The sequence below is a fragment of the Natator depressus genome, chromosome 6 (genome assembly GCF_965152275.1).
Source record: "Natator depressus isolate rNatDep1 chromosome 6, rNatDep2.hap1, whole genome shotgun sequence".
Classification (NCBI taxonomy): Eukaryota; Metazoa; Chordata; order Testudines; family Cheloniidae; genus Natator; species Natator depressus.
The window spans coordinates 8,944,667-8,967,765 of NC_134239.1; the positions used below are offsets into that span (position 1 = coordinate 8,944,667).

General features: G+C 55.2%; 1 protein-coding gene across 1 annotated transcript; it reads right to left on the minus strand.

Moving 5' to 3' along the window:
- Positions 1-1,076: 1,076 nt before the first annotated feature.
- On the minus strand, positions 1,077-17,013 carry LOC141988603 (uncharacterized). Its single transcript, XM_074954453.1, has 8 exons — positions 16,888-17,013; positions 16,066-16,182; positions 15,457-15,606; positions 14,355-14,471; positions 13,932-14,051; positions 12,540-13,265; positions 11,298-11,308; positions 1,077-3,502 (listed from the first exon to the last, which is right to left on the minus strand). Exons 2-8 carry the CDS (start codon positions 16,153-16,155, stop codon positions 2,752-2,754), a joined length of 1,965 nt encoding a protein of 654 aa, XP_074810554.1. The 5' UTR covers positions 16,156-16,182; positions 16,888-17,013; the 3' UTR covers positions 1,077-2,751.
- Between the last annotated feature and the right edge of the window lie 6,086 nt (positions 17,014-23,099).

The window sequence follows — 23,099 nt, forward strand, 5'->3', positions numbered from 1 at the left end:
GCTATCCCTTCCCCCAAGGGAAGCCTGTAGCCTGCTGTAAAACTAGGAAAATATCTAGATGAGTTGCTGTACCCCCTGCAAACCTCTGCGTACCCCTGGTTGAGAATCACTGTCCTACAGCCCCCAGGGCAGGGGCCTGGCTAGCCTGGGGGTGGAGTACTGAGTCTTTCCCCTTCATATGGGAGGGGGATGCTGGAGACCTCTCCCTTGGCCTGTCCAGTCCTTGTCCTCCCCATCTGAGCTGCCGGGGCACAGGCTAGTCAGCGCACATGAGCAAATTTGTGGGGCCCAGTAGGGCTGAGACCCAACAAACTCATTGTAGAGGGAAGCCATTGCCTTCCCATCCCATCCAGCTCCTTCCCAGGCCAGGATGGGGCAGCGGGTGGGGTGTGTTAAAAACTCAAGGGAGATAAAGGTTTGTGTGGAAAGAGATAGAAAGAGCGCAAGTCCCTGGATGAGTGTCATGTGAGGATCACACTGGAGTTGGGTCTTACGACACCGGCCTCTCGCTCACTGGTTCTCAACCTATTTACCATATGCAGCTCTCTAGGGGTCACGTGGGTCACATCCACACAATCTACACTCTACCCGTATGGCCTGAGAATGTCACACAGGCCGCAGCTGCATGCTGACTGGGCTGTGGGTTGAGAACCACTGCCCACTAGAGAACCACTGCTCACTGCTCACCTGAGCTAAAGGCGGGCAATGAGGGCGGAGACAGCAGCAGACTCCTGCAGGGCCCAGGCCCTAGAGGGGGGCAGAAAGCCCCAGGGGGCTAGTCTGGGGTACAGGGAGATCCAGGGTTAGGGGCACTGTGTTTACATGGGAAAATGGGGAGCAGCACTCGGGCCAGTGAGGGATCTGGGGCAACCAGATGGGGAAACCCAGAATCACCCCCAGCTGCAGGCAGACAGGTGGATTCCGCACCCCAGTTCCCAATGAGTGACCCCCCTGCGTAGAACAGATCAATGAAATTGTTTTTAATTGTTCACTTTATTAATATAACTTCATAAGTAAAGTTTTATGAATGAAACTACATTCATTCATAAAAGCAGGTACCCCAATAACTGGCTAATTGAGTTTCCCTTTCAATACAATTGCTGCTTAAATCACTGAAACTTGCACTGCTTCCACATTGTAACTTCTGCTCACTGTTTGCCATTCATTATACTTGTCCATATTGTAACTTCTGTTCACTGTCTACCATTCCTTACACTTGTCCATGTTGTAACCCAAACTCCATTTTAACTTCTCCCAAACTCCATTTTAAAATGCTCACGTCATTTTTGCTAAACCCTGCTGTAATCTTATTAGTTTAGATGTGTGAATGAGGTATGGATGGATGATGGACTCAACCTCCAGCCTGTCCTGATGAAATAAAGTGTAAACACCAATGGCTGAAGACAGCCCTGACAAAGCAAGAAGAGTCCACCCTAAAAAGAAAAGAACAAAAGTACAATTGAAGGAACATCAAAGCTCCCATGCTGAAAGTTATGTCTGCAATCGACGGTGATCAATCACACCGAACCCAGAAGCAGCATGACACAGCAAGACCTATAGACTCTGGTTTCAAACTCAAGCCTACAAAAAGCATGGAGAAGACAGAAGGCTTTGAAGGGTAACAGTCTGCTGCCAACATGGAAGGGCATCGGTGCATGCCCAACAGAGACCAAGCTCTTCCTTGTGCCTGGCTTTCCTGGCCAGTTAGCCGCCACAAACTACAAACCCAAGCTACATTCAGGACTGGTAACTATCTCGCAGCTGCAGAACATTTGGGGTGGGGTGGGTGTGTGTGTGTGTTAGATATTAGTCTTAAATCAAATTGTATTATAATAAACATGACATCTGGTCTTGTCCCCTGAAACGATCCTGTGTAGTTTTATCTGTGTAACACCTGGAAACCCTGCACCCCAAGGCCAGGTTGTTCTCAAGGAACGAGGTCGGGCGAGCACAGAACAATGTGGGGAGTGAGAGGGCAAACCCCAGGGGGGCAACACAAAGCACACAGAGAGTTAGGACAGTTTCTTTATTGCATAGGGACAATAGACCCTGATCACCCAGTGAGAAAGCAGAGAGCCAAGACTGGGGCCGAGAGCCTAGGGAGGGGCTGGCCCGAAGCCTGGAAGCTTCTCCGGCTGCTTGGGAGCCAGGATGGGCCACCCCCGGCTGCCACTGAGCTCCATGCGTCGTGGAGAGAGGAGCCGGGTGCTGGAGACACCGCTGGGAAGAAGGAGATGGGCTCTCCCTCTTGCCTGGAAGTGTCTGTCTGTCTGGCCATAAAGGCTATTAAGGAACCGGTCCCTGGGGTGGGGTTAGGCAGGCATGGAAGGTCTCTCTAATGTTTGTGAAGACGACCAAGGACATTTTAAGTGGCCAGGCCCCCATGTCCCATTCTCCAGCCTCTGAGCCAGGCAGTCCCTCCATCCTGTGGCTGGCTCAGAGCTGGCGCCCCCTAGAAGGGAAAAGCCCTGCCCCCTGAGGCAGCCCGTGCTCCAGCCTTGAGTCTCTGAGTGCCACCGTAGTACAAATAATACCAGTCAGAGAGAAACGGAGCCTGCAGTCTCTCCCCAGTTTCTCTCTCAGGCGAGCGTCTTCCTGGCAAAGATCAACGTCGCTCTCCCACACATGGCCTCCCCCTGAGGTCTTGACATTTCTCAGGGACGGTAGCCCCGCCCGGAAGTCCTGTAAGGCTCTCTCCTGGCGGGGGAGGGGGTCTCTGGTCCCGCCCCATGCCAATGTCCCCCTCCTTTCTCAGCCCATAGGCACGTCCCCAGTCCTCCACTGCGGCCCCGGGGCAGGCGAGCGGGCGCCCAGCTGCAGCCGCAGCATCTCCCACATCTGGCCAGGTGAAGGGCCCTGCTCCGGGAAGAACCGCAGGTGCTGCACCAGCCTGGGCCCTGCGGCGTCGCCAGCCCCCTCGCCGCGCCGGTGGGTGCGCTGATGCTTGACCAGGGTGGCTTTCTGGGTGAAGCGCTTCCCGCACTGGGCGCAGGGGAAGGGGCGCTCGCCGGTGTGGGTGCGCCGGTGCTGCGCCAGGTTGGCGTTGACGCTGAAGCTCTTGCCGCAGTCGGGGCAGGTGAAGGGCTTCTCGCCGGTGTGGACGCGCTGGTGCAGCAGCAGGGTGGAGCTCTGGCGGAAGCTCTTGCCGCACTCCCCGCAGGCGTAGGCCCGCGCCGTGTGCCGGGCCTGGTGCCGCAGACAGCGGGCCACGTCGCCGAAGGCCTTGCCGCACTCGGCGCAGCGGAAGGGGCGCTCGCGGCCGTGGGTGCTCTGGTGGCGGAGCAGCTTGGAGCTCTCGCGGAAGCTCTTGCCGCACTCGGGGCAGCGGAAGGGGCGCTCGCCGGTGTGGGTGCGCTCGTGCTTGCGCAGGTTGGAGCTGTGGCTGAAGCGCTTGCCGCACTGGGGGCACCCGTGGGGCTTCTCCCCGGTGTGGGTGGTCTGGTGCTTCTTCAGGTTGGAGCTGTTGCTGAAGGTCTTGCCGCACACGGCGCAGGCGTTGGGGCTCCTGGCCTTGGGGCTCTTCGCCAGGGGGTCCCCCCGTGGCCTGCACGCCCCGCCCTGGTTCTCACCTCTGCAGTCGGACCGATTGACTCTCCCCTCCGCTGGGGTCTCGAGGCCAGAGAAACTCATTTCATGCTTAGCGGATGAGTTCAGTCCATTACCCAGGTGGTCTCCCTGCTTGGGGTTTGGGGATGTCCCACGTGTCTTCGATCCCACAGACCCCTCCTGCTGGGGATTCCCCTCCTCTGCCCTGGAATCTGCTGGGAGAGAGAGAGAATCCAGGTGGGGCTCGTTCCCTGCGCTGGGGAGGGAAGGGGCAGCAAAGGGGTTTGTTGCTGAGCAGAAAACCTGATGGGCAGGAAATGAATCCCCTCAAACCCTTCCCTGAGGGGAGAGGAGGGACCGGAGCTGCCCCAACAGCCCAGCTGAGCCCTCAGAGAAAGGCTGGGGGAGGGGAGGGCTCCTGCCGCGGTGGGAGCCAGGAATGACACCTGCCATGAGGACAGGGCACCTGTTGGGGATGACACTGAGTGAGACGAGACAGAACTGGGGGGCTCCCGGGGGCTTTGCTGGGATCCCAGCTGTTCCCTTCACTCCTGGACGGTCTCTGAGCCAGTGTGACACACTGACCCCTTGGCAAAGGGTTCTTTGCGAACAAATCTCACCTGAGACCTGTCAAACTCACAGTACCAAAGGCATTGCCTGGCATGGTAATCGTCCACAAGGGGTAACATGTAAGGTATCTACAGAAAGCTTGTAACGTGTCAAGAGTCATAATCATTGTGAGATGTACATGCAGGTAATATTTAAGCAATAATACATTTCTACTGACAGGACACTATAGGACTTTGAATAGAAATTAGTCACCAGGGGATAAGTCTCGGGGATGGCCCGTTCAGGCGAGAGGGTGTTGCCACCCTGCCCTGTCTAGCCAGTGATACAGTTCAAGGCTCAATTGTTTAGCCTTGTGCAACACTGAGGACTTGTCTACACTTCAAATGCTGCAGCGGCATAGCTGCGCTTCAGTGTAGACACTCCCTACGCTGGTGGGAGAGGTTCTCCGGGTGGTAGCTGGGTCAATGGAAGAATTCTTTTGTCAACCTAGCGCGAGCTACACAGGGATTTAGGTCGGCTGAACTATGTCGTTCAGGGGTGTGAATTTTTCACATCCCTCTCTGACATACTTAAGCTGACCTAATTTTCTAGTGTAGACCAGGCCTAAGACCATCCATGGAAAACCATCAGAAGCAACTGCAAACAATCAAAAGCCCCTGGAGGTAAACAAAGGAACATTACAACATGACAGGGGTTTGCCCTGCCTACGAACAGAAACAAAAGACCGTTTCAGCCTAACACAGAGGAGGGAGAGGTCCCCTTGATCCATTTACTGAGGAAACCCCTTGTGCAGCTGGCGTATTTTCATGAACATTTGGATCCTGGTTCTTGTGAAACAAGCCAGCTCTGCTACAGACTTAACAGGGGGAGGGGGGCACCCTCAAGTGTGCACCCAGGGTCACATTTTCTGATTTTGTTGTGTGTTGTATCCACCTGTTTCCATCCCACTCTCTCATTTCTAGTTCAATCTTTACCCTTTCTTAAATAATCCTGCTTTTGTTTTATTAGAAGCACTCACAAGTACTGGGTGACTTTAGAGGAGCAGCGATATAAGGTAAAACTAATAACATAGGGTACCCTGCTCCTTTGGGGCAGAGGGTCTGGGATTTCTGTCAGTAGCCAGCGTTAGGGGTTGGATATCGTGGGAGAACAACCCAGACGGACTGGGGTGCACCTCTTGTTAACCTACAAGGCAGAGACAGGGCTGGCATAGCCTGGAGGGGAACACTTGAGTGGCTGACAGGAGTTAACCCCCAGTCACCACGGGCAAGAACCCCTCGCATTGGAGGCAGGGGGTAGCAGAGCGACTCCCAGCTCTGGGTGCCCCGGGAACCGTCACAGCCAATGTCACGGTTTCCCATCAGGGGTGTCATGTCAAACTGGGAAATGGAAATTCTGCTCTGGAGAAAGAAAAGGGGTAGGAGTCGTGTGGCTGGTGCAAGATCAGAAGCACCCATGCTTCCCAGTGGGAGCTGTATTGTACGGGTGACAATCTCTGTGCTGCAGGGTCTGAGGGCTCCAGGGACTGATCCCCCAGAAAGAGCCTTGACCCAAAGCCCCAGGTGCATTAGAGCCCCCCAACTCCTGATCCCTGAGGGGAAGCAGCTCCTCACCTGGCGAGATCAGAGTCTCCTCCTCCTCCTCCTTAATCTCCCTGCAGACCTTGCCATGTTCTGGGGCCAGCCCTGCCCCAGAGGAACACGCAGCCTCCTTCTCCCATGTCACCAGCTCCTGCAACAATGAAGGCGCCCGCATCAGTTTTGTCAGCCACATACCCCTCACTCCCCATCAGCAAACAGAGCTGGCCAGACAAGGGAAATCCCTGCCTGCCAAAAATGTTACTGTTTTTTAACGTTTTTACCCCCAATTAGGGTTGGGGGTTTTTTAAAGCAGCTTTTTTCTGGGGAAGGGTTTTTAACAGAAAAGTCTATTCGGGGAGAACTCAGAGGAAGTTTTTCAGCTTCCCAGCCGCCAGACAGACCACCTCACAGCCTCTGCCCACAGCTCCGGGGCTGGAGAAGAGGAGAGCCATGACTCTCCGCCTCCCCCTTCGCTCCAGGAAGCAGAGGATTGATCACCTGGGTTCTCTTCCTCTCCGGTCCCAGGCGAGGCGTGTAGGGAGAGGCGGCTTTCACCCAGGCAGCCCTCCCAGAAAGTTTTTTGTCAATTTCACTGGCAGAAAGTGACTGTGACGAGAGACGTGCAGGCAGGGGGGCGAGACGCCTACATTGAGATTTTTCCCAACAGAAAAAAAAAATTTTCCCACGAAACTGAAATTTTTCCCCAGGGACAATTTTGGTTGGGCAAAACGGGCATTTTTCATGAGAAAAATCATCTCCACAAAATATTTTTTCCCAGTAGCTCTACTAACAGAGAGGAAAGGTCTCGTGTACCCATTCCTCTCCCCGTGAACCAGCCAGTACCCCCACTGGAACTGGATCAGAGCTGGCACCCCCTAGAGGGGAAAGGCCCCATGTCCCACTCTCTAATGATTTTACATCTGTAAATTACCTCCTGCTGTGGCCATATTCCAGGCTCTTGCTTGGCTAACTGGAAACCCTCCGCCAGGGCCACGGCCTGCTCCCCGGTCTGGGGGTGACACCCCCCCACCCAGCTCTGGATCTCCTGGGGCAGGATACTCAGGAACTGCTCCAGCACCAGCAGCTCCAGCATCTGCTCCTTGGAGCACTGCTCCGGCCTCAGCCACGCCCGGGAGAGGAGGCAGAGGTGGCCGTACGCTTCCCGGGGCCCCTCAGCCTCCTGGTAGCGGAAACCCCTGAACCGCAGACGATGCATCTCCATGTTGATGGGTCCGTGGGCATCCGGCTCCTCCACTTCCTCTTTGGGAACCAGGCCACATCCCGGTGGGGGCTGGAACTGGAGCCTGAGAGCAGCTGGGGGAGCCACCTGGGCAGCCATGGCCCGTCTCTGAGCCAGAGCACAGCCGTATCTCCCTGGGGAGCACCTGGCATCAGCAATGGACCCTCTGCAGCACCATCTGTACAGGTGGGGCACGTCCAAGGGCGGGGGGGGGTGAGATCAGCCCAGGGGATGATCACCTCTCTGGAGAGTGGAAAGAAATTAGAGCCACAGAAGGAATGACACACACAGGAACCACCTCTCCCAGCCCCAGTGTTGTGGGGAGAGAGGCAGACCCAGCGCGGGTGACCCCAAGGTTGGTGGCTCTTGGATCTTCTAGGAATTTCTACCCACTTAATGAATCCAGGACTCCTGACTCCCAGATCCAACCCCCACCGCATCCCTCCCCACTCTAACCTCCCAGACCCCACTCCCTTCCCAGCGCTGGGGATAGACGCCAGGAGTCCTGGCTCCCAAACCCCCCTGCTCTAACCCTCCAGCCCCCACTCCCCTCCCAGCGCTGGGGATAGAACCCAGGAGTCCTGGCTCCCAGCTCCCGAGAGGGAACCCAGGAGTCCTGGCTCTTTGGACAATGGGTGCCCCACCCAGAGGGTGTCACGGCTCAGCCGGGGTCCGGGCACCCCTTACCCGGCAGCGGGGCTCCCTCACTCACCTCCTCGGGGGGCCGAGCCAGGAAGCGCCTGGCTCCGGCGCAGCAGGGCCAGAGGGTCCGGGAGTGGCCCAGCCGCCTGCCACTCAGGGCAGGGCGGAGCTGCTGCCATTGGCACAGCTGCGTGTCCATCAAGGGCACAGCCCGGCTGCGCCCGGCCCCCGGCCCGCGCTCATTGGCGCTGGCCCGGGAGCCAGCCCACCCTTCCTGAGCTCCAAATTCGCCGGGGGGGGGGGGGGGCGATGTCAGCCTCACCCTAGTCCCACTGGAGGCCGCTGCCCCACTCCTGAGAGCCCAACTAACCCAGAGCCCCCACGCCCTCCAGAGCCAGGGATAGAACCCAGGAGTCCTGCAGTCCAGCCCCCTCCCCCAACCCACTGGATTCCCCTCCCCAAACTGGGGATAGAGTCCTAGCTGCAGTGAGTTAAAGGAGGGGCGGGGGCTGGGAGTCCCTTCTATTGTGTCCAGTTTCGGTCCCCCCCACTACAGAAGGGATGTGGACAAATTGGAGCGAGTCCCGCGGAGGGCAACGGAAATGATCAGGGGGCTGGGGCACATGACTTAGGAGGAGAGGCTGAGGGAACTGGGGTCGTTTAGTCTGTAGAAGAGAAGAGTGAGCAGGGATTTGATAGCGTCCTTCAACTACCTGAAGCGGGGTTCCAAAGAGGTTGGAGCTCGGCTGTTCTCGGTGGCAGATGAGAGACCAAGGAGCGATGGTCTCAAGTTGCAGTGGGGGAGGTCTAGGTTATATATTAGGAAACACTATTTCACTAGGAGGGTAGTGAAGCACTGGAAGGGGTTACCTAGGAAGGTGGTGGAATCTCCATCCTTAGAGGTTTTTAAGGCCCAGCTTGACAAAGCCCTGGCTGGGATGATTTAGTTGGGGTTGGTCCTGCTTTGAGCAGGGATGACCTCCTGAGGTCTCTTCCAACCCTAATCTTCTACGATTCTATCCCTGGCTCTAGGGGAGGAGTGGGGGTCTAGCAGGCTATAGCCAAGGCCTGTGACCGGAAAGGAAGCTAAACATAATCCCTCAACAGCCCAACACTGGCATGAGTTTGCCAGGTCTCAAAGCGACTGCTCAGACCCTGGGCTGGGTCCGTGTTTCTCTAGCAGGGAGGTTGCACGTGAGAATCAACACTAGAGACAGATGCTGCATTTTCTCTTTGCTCTTTTCTTCTCTTCCCTCTGGGGCTTGTTCTGTTTTCTTAGGACACAGGCTTGGACTTCAACGCCAGCTCCAGCCCATCGCCACTAACTTCTCTTTCCCCTCCTGTGGACGGTTATTGCCAGCTTTGACACCAGCTCAGCGACTGTCAGACAAGGGCTTTTTCCTTTGTACTGACCATTGCCAGTCAAAGGGATAGGGGTATTGTTAAAATGAAAGCCTGACTTCACACCTTCCATTTCAAATGCTTTCACTGCTCTTCCTTCTTTTGCTGTATCTTTCGAGTTGCATCTGGACTAGGGATTGGTTCTACCCGATAACGCAAATCCTTTAGCTGGAATCAGGGACCCTGTGCTGGACAGACCCCGGGTGAGATCAGGGATGTTCATTCGTGCCACACACTGCACCAGGGCCATGTGCATGAAAGGAGCATATTAGGCTGTTTCCCTTTTAATCCCCAGCACCTGCCGTAGTGTACAAATAAGACTGTGACACAGCCGTTCCCTGAGCTGGAAACAGACTAATTCCCTCACAAGTTCCTATCCCACACCAACCAGTGCAGGGTCCTGGGGCAATTCTGACTGTAGGCAACAGGGGCCATAGATATTGCAATATGGGGTGCCTGAAAATCCAGAAACAGACACGGAACATCTGCAACCGGTGATTGCCCACGGATTCCTCCATTCCTTCTAACTTTCTGAATGTGTCATACTGTGTGTGTGAGGGTGCATGTGTGTGTGTACATGCGCAGAGCTAGAAGTTTTTCGCAGGCACTACTTTTCTTCCAAGAGAAATATGCCAATGCAGCAACTCGGAAACATTTCACACCAGTTTCACTCAATTGGTTGGGTAGAAAAAAATTAAACTGTTAGGAAAAAATTTTAAATGTTTCAAGTTGTGGGTTCAAAATGGCTTTTTGTTTCAAAGTTTCCTTTAATTCTACTTTTAAAATAAAATCAAGAATGCTTTAAAATGCTTAAAATTAAAACATACCATTTTATTTGATCCAAAATGTTTTTTCCACCCTCCTAAATTTTTGATTTGCTGAAAACATCAAAACATTTGGGGTTTGGTTCAACCCAAAACCAACTTTTTCCGAGAGTTTGGAACTGCCGGGAACAGGCAGCTTCCTTACTCCCCATCTGTGTGTGCGGCTCTGCGTGTGCGACAGAGATTGTTTATGAGGCCAGTATGAATCTGTCATGACTCATGCCCCAGCCATCTCACTAATTACTATTGATTATCTGTATTGAGGCAGTTCCTGCTAGCCTGGATCAAGTACTGGGACCCCAGCATGCCAGGAGCTGTACCGGCAACCAAAACAGGAAGACCCTGCCCCAGGAAGCCCTCTACTGGCAGAAAGAGCCCAGGTGATCTGAGTTTCACGAGATTGTACCAAGCTTAGCTCCCACTTCTCTATCCCCTTGTACCACACAAGGGCTTCCTCTCCTCCCTGCTCCTCAATCTTCTGCCACCCCAGAAAGAGCTGAATTTGCCCAATGCGTTGTGGAGGCAGGGGAGCTGGGACTCAGGACTCCTGGGTTCTATCCTCAGCTCTACCACTCACCTGCTGTGTGACCTTGGGTAAGTCACGTCCCTCTTTGTGCCTCATTTTCCCCACTCACCCTTTGTCTAGACTGGGAGCTCTCTGGGACAGGGGCTGGCATGCATACTGTACAACTCCCAGCACAGAGGCAGACCTTCAGCTGCCACTGTAATATACCTAACAATAATAATAACCCTAACTCTCTGCTATTACCTCAAATCCTTTGGACACAGGCCAGATGGGGCTGTTATTGCTCCCTGCAGTGAAGGTTCTGGGGATGGAGTTGGCAAGTGCAGAGTGGGGAGGGAAGGAGAAGAGGGTTTATCCTATAGGGGATGACACTGATCACGCAGCCCAGAACTAGAGCATGGCAAGGTGCCAGCTGGGAACCGGGCAGGACTAACTGGGCTCCAGGAATCCTCTCTGACTGCTCCGGGCCCAGGAGGGGACATTCCCTGGCTGGCACCGGGCTCCCGAGCCAGCAGCTGTGTGTGCCACAGAGACAGGAGCCTGGTGGTGGAGCCAGGTGGCCCCTCCCTGTGTGAAAGCATGTCTTCGCAAGCTGTCGAGAAGCAGCCCCTCCAGTTCACAGCAGCCTCACACACCCCCACCCGGCTCCCAGGAGCAGAGAGTGAGGCCCAGAACCAGCAACCTCCCACGTGAACAAAGGGACGGGGCCTGCAGGGGTTAATGATGGCTGCTGGGTGGAGGGGGAGACGGCCGATCCCAGGACACTTTGCTCCCGCTCCAGCACAGAGGGCATTCCCGGGCTCAGCGCTGCAGAGACGACTCAGACAAAGCAGGGTCTGGCTCTGATTTTTTTGCCCACTCGAACAAGAGAAGTACAGCCTGTTCTCCGCACAGCACCATGGTCCCCCGACAGGCCAGCCAGGGGGCAGCTTCATACCCACACGGCCCTATGGGCAACATCATCCCACCATTTCCCGCTCTGCTCTCCAGCCACAGACCCAGACTTGTGGGAATTGTCCTGCTGCGAAATCCACCGGGCATCAATTTCTGGGCTCCCTTGTGACCCCCAGCACAGGGGAATCAGATCCCTGGTGGGTCACCCCCTGGAGAGCCAAACTGTGCCCCAGTCTATGGATTCCCCTAAAATAGCAGCCCCTCTGCACTCAGCCCACAGCACGAGGGCAGGGAAACAGGGTTGAAGTCCACAGCACCTGCTAGCCAGCAGATCTAAGGTCCCTGCCTCCGAGTCAGCCCCTTCCACTGATTCTCCACCAAAGTGGCATAGCCCCACCGCAGTGGGGGCCGGGTTCAGAAGGGTGGGGGATCTGTTCCCCCCCCACACTTCGAGGCACCCTCCACTAGCCCCAACCCACTCCTCACCCTCATAATTCAGCTTCCCGCCCTCCAAGTTTGCTCCTTCCAGTAGAGATGGGAAGATGGACCACAGGGGACCCCACCTTACAACTCAGCCCTCTGTGGGGGGGGGGGGGGCGGGGTAGGGGGAGACTCTGCCACTCACCCCATCCCCCCAAATTCTCTCCGTGGCTGTGTTCCCTCACCCTAGCAGGAGCAATACCACAGAAAGCGAGGGAGCCTGGGGGCACACTGCCATGGGGGAGGGGGGCTGGGCTCTGCCCCCCTCAGGATCCACGTTCCTCCTACTCGGAAGGACCCTGCCCCCTCTCTGCATCCAGCCAACACTGCCACATAACGCTCTGAAGGTCCTTCTACTGCTGCTGGCAGAGCTCCACCCCCTGGGGGAACCAGGCCCCACCCCTGGGGGAGCTGATCCCACAGGTGGGCCCTGGAACTGGGGGCATGGCAGCTAGCTGCGCTCCAAGCCCCACCCCCTCCAGCAGCTGACGCCACACGCCCCGCATACAGGGGGGTCCTGGAGCAAGCTGCGCTCCAAGCCCTGCCCCTGGCAGGATCCAATTCCCCCCCCGCCAAGGAACCGATCCCACCATCTGTGGGTGTACAAAGTGCCTGGAGTGGAGGGGCGGGGGACAGGACTGACAAGCCCCGCCCCTGCAACAGGCTCCGCCCCTCTACGTCCAGCAGCTATTGCCACACTCGGTACAGCTATAGGGTCCCTCTTCCTGGTGGGCTTGCTGCTGCAGGTGGCTGGGTCCAACCTGGAAGCCCTTGCCACACTGGCTGCAGATGTACAGGCGGTCAGCCCCGTTGGCGTTGGCAGCGCCGGCGTTGGCGTGGGTGCGCCGGTGCCGGATGATGTGGGAGCTGAGCCGGAAGCTCTTGCCGCACTCAGCACAGATGTAGGGCTTCTCGCCAGTGTGGACGCGCCAGTGGTCCACCAGGTTGGAATGGTGGGTGAAAGCCTTGCCGCACTCCGCACAGCCGTAGGGCTTCTCGCCGGTGTGGGTGCGCCGGTGGTTGACCAGGGTGGAGCTGCCGGAGAAGCGCTTGCCGCACTCGGAGCACTGGTAGGGCTTTTCGCCGGTGTGGGTGCGCCGGTGGCGAGCCAGGCAGGAGCTGCCCGTGAAGCGCTTGCCGCAGACGCCACACTGGTAGGGGGTGACTCCGGTGTGGGTGCGCCGGTGCAGGTTGTAGTTGGAGCTCTGGCTGAAAGCCTTGCCGCACTCGCCGCAGACGTAGGGGCGCTCCCCGGTGTGGAAACGCTGGTGCTGCAGCAGGTTGGAGCTGGCGGTGAAGGCCTTGCCGCACTCCCCGCAGACGTAGGGGCGCTCCCCGGTGTGGGTGCGCTGGTGCTTGGTAAGGGCCGAGCTCTGGGTGAAGCTGCGTCCACACTCCCCACACGAGAAGGGCTTCTCGCCGGTGTGGATGATCTGGTGCTTCACCAGATTGGAGCGACGGCTGAAGCTCTTGCCGCACTCCACACAGGTGTTGGAGCGCTCCGGCATCGGTGCCCTCGTCCTGCCCCCACCCCCCGGGGATGCCATCAGTTGCAGGACAGGCTGGGGGGGGAGAGGCACCAAGGCATTAATTCAATTCCACGGAGCTAAGAATAGAGCCCCCGTCTCCTACCCCCATCCTAGAGCTGGGGATGGGACCCAGGCATCCTGACTCCCAGCCCCCAACTCCAACCCGACTTGAACTCACTAACCCCTATTGCCTTTCCAGATCCAGGGATAGCACCCCTCAGGAGAGAGTCAGAGACCATGAACCCTCTCCCGGCACTGCTGCCCCACCCCGGCCCTCCCCCATTCTACTAGTTCTCCTTTTCTCCCTCACTAACTGCAATCCCAACATTCCGCCCCCGGAACCCTCGGTCCCCCCCAACATTCCGCCCCTGGAATCCTCAGCCACCACCCAACATTCCGCCCCTCATTTATGGTGGCGGGTTGGGGGTAAGCTAGTGCCATTAAGGGGGGTTATCTTGATAAGGGGATCCCCAGAATTCCCCCATCCCTGTAACCACAGGATTCCCCCCTCCCCGTTCAGCCCTGCCCTGTCCCAGAGAGCCCCAATTTAACCCCTCACTCCCCAACAGCTGAGCAAACACTCTCTAAGGCACCAGCCCCCACCCACATCCAGTCCCTTCGCCATGGTCCCTCACGGGGGCTCAGGTGGTGAGGAAGGAGCTGTTCCCCCCCCCCCACCACTCTCCATTGGTTACTCACAGAATTCCCCTCCACTGGGATCCTCAGCTTCTGCCCCTCGAGTTTGGGCTCCACCTGCACTTCCGAATCCACCACTGGCTCCTTCGCAGGAAGCGAGCCCCGGCGTGCCACCGACTCCAGCTGGTGGGACAGGGTCAGAGCAAAAGAACTGCTGCCCCACATTGGCCCAGCCAGCCTAGCCCCCTGCCTCCCCTCAGATTGGTCCCTGGGCCAGCCATTCTCCACCTAGATCGGCCCAGCCAGCCCAACCCCCCTCCTCTCTCATGCCCCTGGGTTGGCCCCATGACCCCTCGGCCTATAGACATCCTGCCCCCCAATTCAGCCCAGCGAACCTCCCCTCTGCATCGACCCAGCCACCTCCCCTGTCCCCCAGTCGGCCCCAATCCCTGAATTTCCATCCATGGAAACCCTCAGCTTCTGTACCTCAAACTCTTGGTCCTCTTCCTCCTCTGCCTTCACCCTTCTGATTACCAGCTCCTCTTCCTCTTCATCTCCCTCCTCCTCCTCAGACAGCTCCTCCGGGAAAGCTGCAGAGTCCAGCTAAGGGAAAGGCAAGGGGGGAGATTGTTAAACAGCATGGGAGGGGCACCCCACCCTGGTCCCTCAGCACAAACTGGATCCAGCCCCTAGGCACAGTTCAAACCCCCGCTTCCTGGTCTCAGACAGGGCTGGACTGGGGGAGAGGCTGGGACTCCTCTCGCTGACAGGCAGATAAGTGTTTAGCTCTAAGGGGGAAACTGAGGCACAAGATGGGGAGAGTGAATTACTTAAAGATTCCAGTTCTGGGGACAGAACCCAGGAGTCCTGACTTCCAGTCCCCCCTGCTCTAACCCACTAGACCCCACTGCCCTCCCAGAACCAGGGATAGAACCCAGGAGTCTTGACTCCCAGATCCTTTACCCCCATGAGGTAAGCCATCTGAGCTCTGCTAGCTCCTCTTTAATACTCAGCAGTAATCTCCCCTGCTCTTGGGGCATTTTCCCCCACAGTACATAAACCACTCAGCTATTTCCAGGTTAACATGCACCCCAATCTTTTCACAGGCTGAAAAGCTTTACTTGCTCTGGGGCGGCACGGAGGGGCTGTTTATATAGGGGTCCCTCACCGGGTGCTGTGATGCAGCCACCTCCGGGTTACGACACAGAGGCTGGTTATCAGTCACAAAGCAGTTTAAGATGGGAAGTGTAATCTAGCTGAAACCACAGGAGGATGTACGAAGCACAGTGGGTGTGGATTGTTCCACGCACCTATGTAAGACCTTGTCTCTAGGGTGAAGGTAAGAGTACCACCCACTGGGCCTCCCCACCCTGCTCCACGCAGCACAGCACCCCTGAGCACACATGGAGGCATTGGGGTCAGCACTGACTGCGAGTGGAGAGCGCCCCCTACTGAGCCCCCCTGCCTGCTGCACAGCACCCTTTAGCAATGCACTGGGGTCAGCACTGTGAGAGGCTCACCGCCCTGCAGCACAGCGCCCCCTAGCATCGCATGGAGAGGGGCATTTATCAGCATGTTAGTTACTCACTAAGTCCCCATCCGCTGGGATCCTCAACGTCCGCACCTGGAACTCCTGATCCTCCTCCTCATCCTCTGGTTCCTCTTCCTCCTGCTGCAGCTCGGGCTGCCCGTCCGGAGGCATGGGAGAGCCCCACTTTGGCTGAGAAGGGGACTGCGACTAAAGGGGAGCATCAGAGGGGAAGGGGGACTCAGCAAGACAAGCTCCCACTCTAGCCCCACACCAAATCCCTTCCGGATGTGGCAGGGCCCAGGATCCATTGCACGTATTCAACCAGCACTGCCGGTAGGGCAGACCTGGCTGCATATGTGCAAGGGATGAGAACAAGGTTAGGACGGGTCTCGGCCCAGACAGCCAGCCCCCTTCCCCCTAGACCTGGCCACACACAGCCCATATCTCCTCCCTGGACCCAATGAGCCACCCCCATTCCTCACCCTGGACTAGCCCTTGGGGCCAGTCAGCCAGCCACCATTCCTCCCCCCAGATCAGCCCCACAGCCCAGTGCTGCTGCCTCAGCTTCCCACATGGGGCCCACTGGCGGCAAGTCAGCCTAGACACTTCCGCAGAGAGCAGAAGGGGAATCCCCAAGGACACAGTCCCTGCCCACCAGTCACTCACTGAATCCCCATCCATGGAGATCACCAGCCTGCGTCCCTCAGACTGAGAGCTCCCCTCCCGCTCCTCCATCTCCTCTTCCTCCTCCTCCATCGAGTCTGGAGACGGGGCCAAGTGCAGCTGTGGGAGAGGAAAATACACAGTCAAAAACAGCAGCATGCACCAAGGTCCAGACCCCACTCCCAGGGCCAGGGGTAGAACCCAGGAGTCCTGACCCCCAGCCCCTCCACAACCCACTAGACCCCATTTGCCTCCCAGAGCCTGTGGTAGAACCCAGAAGTCCTGACCCCCCAGCCCCACCCACTAGACCCCCTCCCAGAGCCAGGGGTAGAACCCAGGAGTCCTGACCCCCAGCCCCACCCACTAGACCCCCTCCCAGAACCAGGGGTAGAACCTGACCCCCAGCCCCAACCCACTAGACTCCGCTCCCAGAGCCAGGGGTAGAACCCAGGAGTCCTGACCCCCCCATCCCTCCAAGAGAGCCAAGGTGTCCTGACATCTAAGCCCCTCTTCCCCAGGGCAGGGACACGCCTTGCTCACTGAGCCCCGGACAGTTCCCACCTCTGTCCCCCAGCAGCTCTGGGGCCGCCCCATCCAGGCCCATCCCCATCCTGGCCAGGATCGTCCCCTCCCCACCCTCCGGAGCCCTGCCCCCAGCCATCAGCTGTTCCCCCGCCGATCCCCCCACACGTGCTGCTGCCAGCCCCCCGCCACGTTACCCCGCTGGCTCTGGGGGACTCCCCCTCCCAGGGACTCCGGAGGAAGTTGGGGCCGGTGCTGACTGCTTCCTGTGCCCCCCCTCCGCAGCCACCGCCTCCCACTCACCGCGGGGGCAGGAGCGGGCTGCCCAGCTGGGCTCCCCGCCCTCGGGTGCGCCCCCGGCTCCGGCTCGCCCAGCGCTGCGGTCCCCGCCGGGGAGGGAACCAGGGGAGGGACTCGGGAGCGGAGACAACGTTATGGGGCGGGGGGAGCGGGGGTGGAGAGGATGGGGGGGGGAACCCGGGAGAATCTCCATAGTGATTGGCTGGGACAGGCCACCCCCCCACTTCAGCCCGGCTGCCATTGGCCGGGAGAGCAGCCGCAGACCGAGTGGATTGGGAGTGGAGAGAGACCCCTCCAGCGCCTCACCGCACTGCTCTCCCCCACCTGGGAGGGGAACCCAGGAGTCCTGGCTCCCCGCCCCCACATGCTGCTCTAATCCGCTAGACCTCACTCCCCGCCCCTAAATGCTGCTTTTAACCTACTAGACCTCACTCCCCGCCGCCGCCGCAGCCAAGAATAGAACCCAGGAGTCCTGGCCACTAGCCACTGCTGCCTTAGAGGCCACTCCCTAGCCCCAGCTGGGAATGGAACCCAGGAGTCCTGGCTCCCAGCCACTGGTGCTCTAACCATTAGAACCCAGGTGGCCTTGAGCCCTATGTGTGAGTTCAGCCGAAATAGACCCTGCCTCCTAATTTACCCTCTGCTCACATAGTAACTGTGTTTGCTGAGCAAATTTATAACCCCGAGGTTGTTCTGGGAATTGAATGTCTGAGAGCCTGGGTTACAGCAGAGAGAAACTGAATAAAGGGGCTGTGTGTAAACCTTCTATCCACAGAGAGAGAAGTAGAGACACAGTAGCCCCTTTGTGCCCCATGAGAGTCTGTTCACAATGCAGTGTGGATGCTCACACACATGGAGCTCACAGCCCCAGATTTAGTGGGCAGTGTAGACAAACCCTCTCTCCTAGGACGGAAGAGACTCCCCAGCAGGAAGGGCCTGCAGGAGCGGAGCCATGCAGGGCTGCCCTGAGTAGGGAGGAGGAGATCCCAGCCCACCACTGATGCCCACCATGGTGGATCGACCCTACAAATGCACTGGATGCAGGAAGAGCTTCTGGCTCAGCTCCTCGAGGAATTGATTAGATGAGATATGCCCAGATGATGCTGTCAGGTGACCCACGCCCTACACTGCAGAGGAAGGCAAAACAACAACAAAGCCTCAGATAATCTGACCTGGGGCGAAATTCCTTCCTGACCCCAAATCTGGCAACCCTAACCATGTGAACAAGACCCACCAGTCAGGCACAGAGAAAGTATTCTCTGGACCAGCTCAAAGCACTGGCTCACCCTGTCCAGTGTCCTGCCTCCAGCTGCTAAGCTCTGTGCTTCAGAGGAAGGGAAGAAATAAACCTCTCAGAATGAACCTGGCCAACTGTGCATCAGGGGAAAAAGTCCTTCCTGACAGCTGCAGGGATGAAGCTCTGAAGCATGAGATTAGATTATATTTATTGTCATAATGCAGAGCTGCATGTGTGATGAGCACATATGTGCTTTACTCAAAGCCACCCAGAGAGTCTGTGGTGGAATGGGGAATGAACTCACGTCCCCCACATCCTAGGTTAGGATTGTAATGCCTGGGCCATCCGATCTCCATTGTCCTAGCTGGGAGAAGGTCAAAACACTTGGCAAAAATCAGTGAGTCAGGGAAATTTTTATTTTAAAGAATGGGGCTTTTGCAGCTGCCTTTGTGGTGTGGATCCAAACCCAGCGGGGAGCTGGGAAAAGCTCAGCCTCGAATGTTTTCCATTTTTGTCATCGGAAGGAGCTGAAAGGACACGAGTGAGGAAGTGACAGTTGTTTGGAGGAAGCTTTCCCAGCAGGCAGGCTGTTCTGGAACTGTCCACTAGGGGCCTCCTTACAGGCTCCTCTGAAGCCGCTGCTGGAGACGGGATACCAGGCTAGATGGGCCCATGGTTCTGATCTTGGCAGATGGATGCAGGGGTCTGATCTGGAACCGCAGGGAGTGGGGATATAGGGCTAGATGGGCCCATTGGTAGCATTTTTTTGTTTAACTTGACAAATGCCCCTTTCCTTTTCCCCGAGTGTATTTTAGTAAAAGGCTGAACATCCCTGCTTCAGCAGGGGGCGTGGGTGTAACGAGAGGTTGGAGGGTAGCATCACTGTGGCTTGGATGCTTAAGCGCCAGGATGGAGAGCCCTGAATTTGTGAATTGCAGAATAACTAGTCTACAGCCAGCTAGTGCTACAGTGGCTCCCCCTAGGGCAAAGGATGTTAATTTACAGTCTGTAAGCCACTAAAGAACTCTGGGGGACCACTGATTACATTGCACTGCTTCACTTTGGACACCGGGGGAGTTTCCAGTAGCTTAATAAGTCTAACTCCCACCCCTGGGTTTGTTTTTGAATGTACAGGGTGACATCTTTGGGGTAAGGGCAATGGATCTGCGCAGCACCCGGCACAGTTAGGGCCCCACGATCTCAGCTGGGGTATTGTTGCTGCAAAGCACATAATATTGACTCTTCTGCACTGAGGCATAGTTATGGGGGATCTCTGGAAGTCTACATGGTCACAAGGCCCCTGGGTGCAGTGGGAGGGGATATATACAGATTTCAAGGCCAGAAGGGGCCCCTTGTGCCCATCCTGTCTGGCCTCCTGCATACCTAGGCTTGGAAGGATTTGATTTTTATTGGTAAACATTACTTTCACCATCCCCACACTAACCAGTGAAAAAATATTTCCATTGATAGTCATTGCAATTTACAGACAGGAAAAGTAGAAAAATCCTGCTTGAGAACTCATTATGCAGTGATTTCGACTTTTGAATGAGGCTTGTTACACATGGATTTAAGGATATTTTACTTTCCATAGTTTCGATGTGTGCTGGTGACAGTTTGTGTTTTAACCATTATAAAGCTTTAACTTTCTGAATCTCAGTCTACTGTCATTAAATAACTATTGTCTAGCCTTGCCCCCTAATTTCCTGGAACTGTGAACATTTACATTTGATAAGAATTAAAAAAAATACTTAAGAAACATCAATATTATCTGTTGAAATTATAAAAAATAAAAATCAAATTCTGCCAGGCAAGACAAGGCCAGAAAGTCTCACCCGCTTCCTGCAACCAGCCCCGGTAACTCCTGGTGGGGAGTATTTGTTTAGATTTATTTCATCCCAGAAAAGCATCCCAGAACAGTGAAACCTGTCTCCAAATCCAAGTCTTGAAAAATCACTACTCAGAGCCCCGCAAAATCACAAGATTAGCTTCAAAAAAGCACAAGACTTCTTGTTAAAAAAATTATGTGTGGTACTTTTTATTTTAACTCTATATCTTTAAACTTTTCTCCACAAGCAAAGACTTAAAAAAAAATTCGAGTTTCTAATGAAAGCTGTGATTCTTAACTTGTCACCTGACTCCAGTAGCTGGCGCTAAAAGTGAAAACATCAAATATCCCCAGTGTAGGCCGAGATCAGAGAGAGAAGGAGGGAAATAGAATCTTTGGGGCTTTTAAAACAAAAAAATCAGACCAAACGTTTTCCCCCAAATAAATGACGTAGGAGCAGGGCCGTCCCTAGCCATTTTGGTGCCCTACGCAGCCCCCCCGTGGGGAGGGGAGGGGCAGCCCCAGGGCTCTGCGGGGGAGCAGGAGCAGGCTTGGGGGGCAGGAGGAAAACTGCCCCCCAGCATGAGCCAGTGGAGCGGAGCGGGTTGGGGCCAGGTCACTCCACTTCCTGCTGCCCAATGAGTGCAGGGCAGGCCTGACCCTGCACTCATGGGGCGGTGGGAAGTGGGGTGATCTGGCCACAGCCCACCCTGCTCTGCTCCCCTGGCTCCCAGCCTTGAGACTGGGCAGAAGGAGGGAACCGCCTCCCAGCATTCACCAGTGGCGCGGCTGGGAGCCAGCAGCGCGGAGCGGGCTGTGGCCGGGTCACTCCACTTACTGCCGCCCCGATGAATGCAGGGCAGGTCCGACCCCTGCTACAGATAAATTCATGGAGGATAGGTCCATCAATGGCTATTAGCCAGGATGGGCAGGGATGGTGTTCCTAGCCTCTGTTTGCCAGAAGCTGGGAATGGGTGATGGGATGGATCACTTGTTGATTACCTGTTCTGTTCATTCCCTCTGGGGCACCTGGCATTGGCCACTGTCGGAAGACAGGATACTGGGCTAGATGGACCTTGGTCTGACCCAGTATGGCCGTTCTTATGTTCCTTAAATCAGCCCTTGTGCCAGATGACAGGAGGATAGCTAATGTTACACTGATTTTTAAAAAAGGCTCCAGAGGTGATCCCGGCAATTGCAGGCCGGTAAGCCTAACTTCAGTACCAGGCAAACTGGTTGAAACTATAGTAAAGAACAGAATTATCAGGCAGAGATGAACAAGATGAGTTGAAAAGAGTCAACACGGTTTTCGTAAAGGGCAATCATACCTCACCAGTCTATAAGAATTCTTTGAGGGGGTCCAATAAGCATGTGGACAAGGGTGATCCAGTGGATCTAGTGTACTTGGACTTTCAGAAAACCTTTGACAAGGTCTTTCACCAAAGGCTCCTAAGAAAAGTAACTGTCATGGGATAAGAGAGAAGGTCTTCTCATGGATCAGTAACTGGTTAAAAGACAGGAAACAAAGGACATGAATAAATGGTCAGTTTGCACATTGAAGAGAGGTAAATAGTGGGGTCCCACAAGGACCCGTACTGGGACCAGCGCTGTTCAACATATTACAAATGATCTGGGAAAAGGGGGTGAACAGTGAGGTGGCACAATCTGCAGATGATACAAAATTACTTAAAATAGTTAAGTCCAAAGCAGACTGTGAATAGGTTACATAGTTTCTCCCAAAACTGGGTGACTGGGCAACAAAATGGCAGATGAAATTCGGTGTTGATAAGTGCAAAGAAACGCACATTGGAAAACATAATCCCAACTCTACATATACCCAAAATGGCGGGGTCTAAATGAGCTGTTCCCACTCAGAAAAGAGACCTTGGAGTCATCGTGGATAGTTCCCTGAAAACATTCACTCCATGTGCAGCAGCAGTCAAAAAAAACCCAAAAATCGAACAGACTGTTAGGAACGATTAGGAAAGGGATCGATAATAAGGCAGAAAAATATTATGCTACCACATAAATGCAGGGTACGCCCACACCTTAAATAGTGTGCCCAGTTCTGGTCTGCCCATCTCAAAAACGATATATTAGAATTAGAAAAAGTACAGAACAGGGCAAAAATGATGAGGGGGATGGAACAGCTTCCATATGAGGAGAGATTAATAAGACTGGGACTTTTTCAGCTTGGAAAAGAAATGACTAAAGTGGGATATGACAGAATGCTATAAAATCATGACGGGTGTGGAGAAAGTGAATAGGGAAGTGTTATTTACCCCTTCACATAATGCAAGAATCAGTGGCCACCCGATGAAATTAATAGGCAGCAGGTTTAAAACAAACATAAGGAAGTACGGCATACAGCACACCGTCAACCTGTGGAACTCATTGCCAGGAGATGTTGTGAAGGCTAAAAGTATAACCAGGTTAAAAAAGAATTAGTTCAGCTCATGGAGGATAGGTCTATCAATGGCCATTAGCCAAGATGGTCAGAGATGCAATCCCATGCTCTGGGTGCCCCTAAACCTACAACTGCCAGAAGATGGGACTCGGTGATAGGGAGTGGATTACTCAATAATAACCCTGTTCTGTTCATTCCCTCTGAAGCAGCCGGCATTGGCCACTAGCTGAAGCAGGGAGAGATCCAAATTAAACTTGTTTAAAATAATAAAAATAGAGTGGTGACAGCGAACGGTAGTGTTAGGGTATGCTTAGATATGGATAGTTCATCGTTATAGAGATTTGATAATTAATAAAGATAATTTTAGGTGGTTACGGGATAACAAGACAGTGGTCACAAACAGTCACAGTCAGAGAAATCCAAAATGGAGGAGAGATTTGGCCAATAGCCAACCAGCAGGCTGAGATGAAATAAAGGTCACTCCAAAAACTTGAAGGAAGGGGTCAGTTAAGTATAACACAGGACTTCAATCAGGTCCAGCATCTGCGGCTCAGGTCTTCAACCAGCTGCAGCTTTGATTGACAGATAGAGGGCTTAAACCTGATTGGTTATTTTTTTACAATCCCATGCATTCCCACCAATCAGAAAGAACTAGAATCTGTATATAAGGCAGAGAGCTGAGGATGCTTTAACTAGCCTGAGTGGAAGACACTGGAATGAGTGAACATCAGGAGAACTGTCCGAAG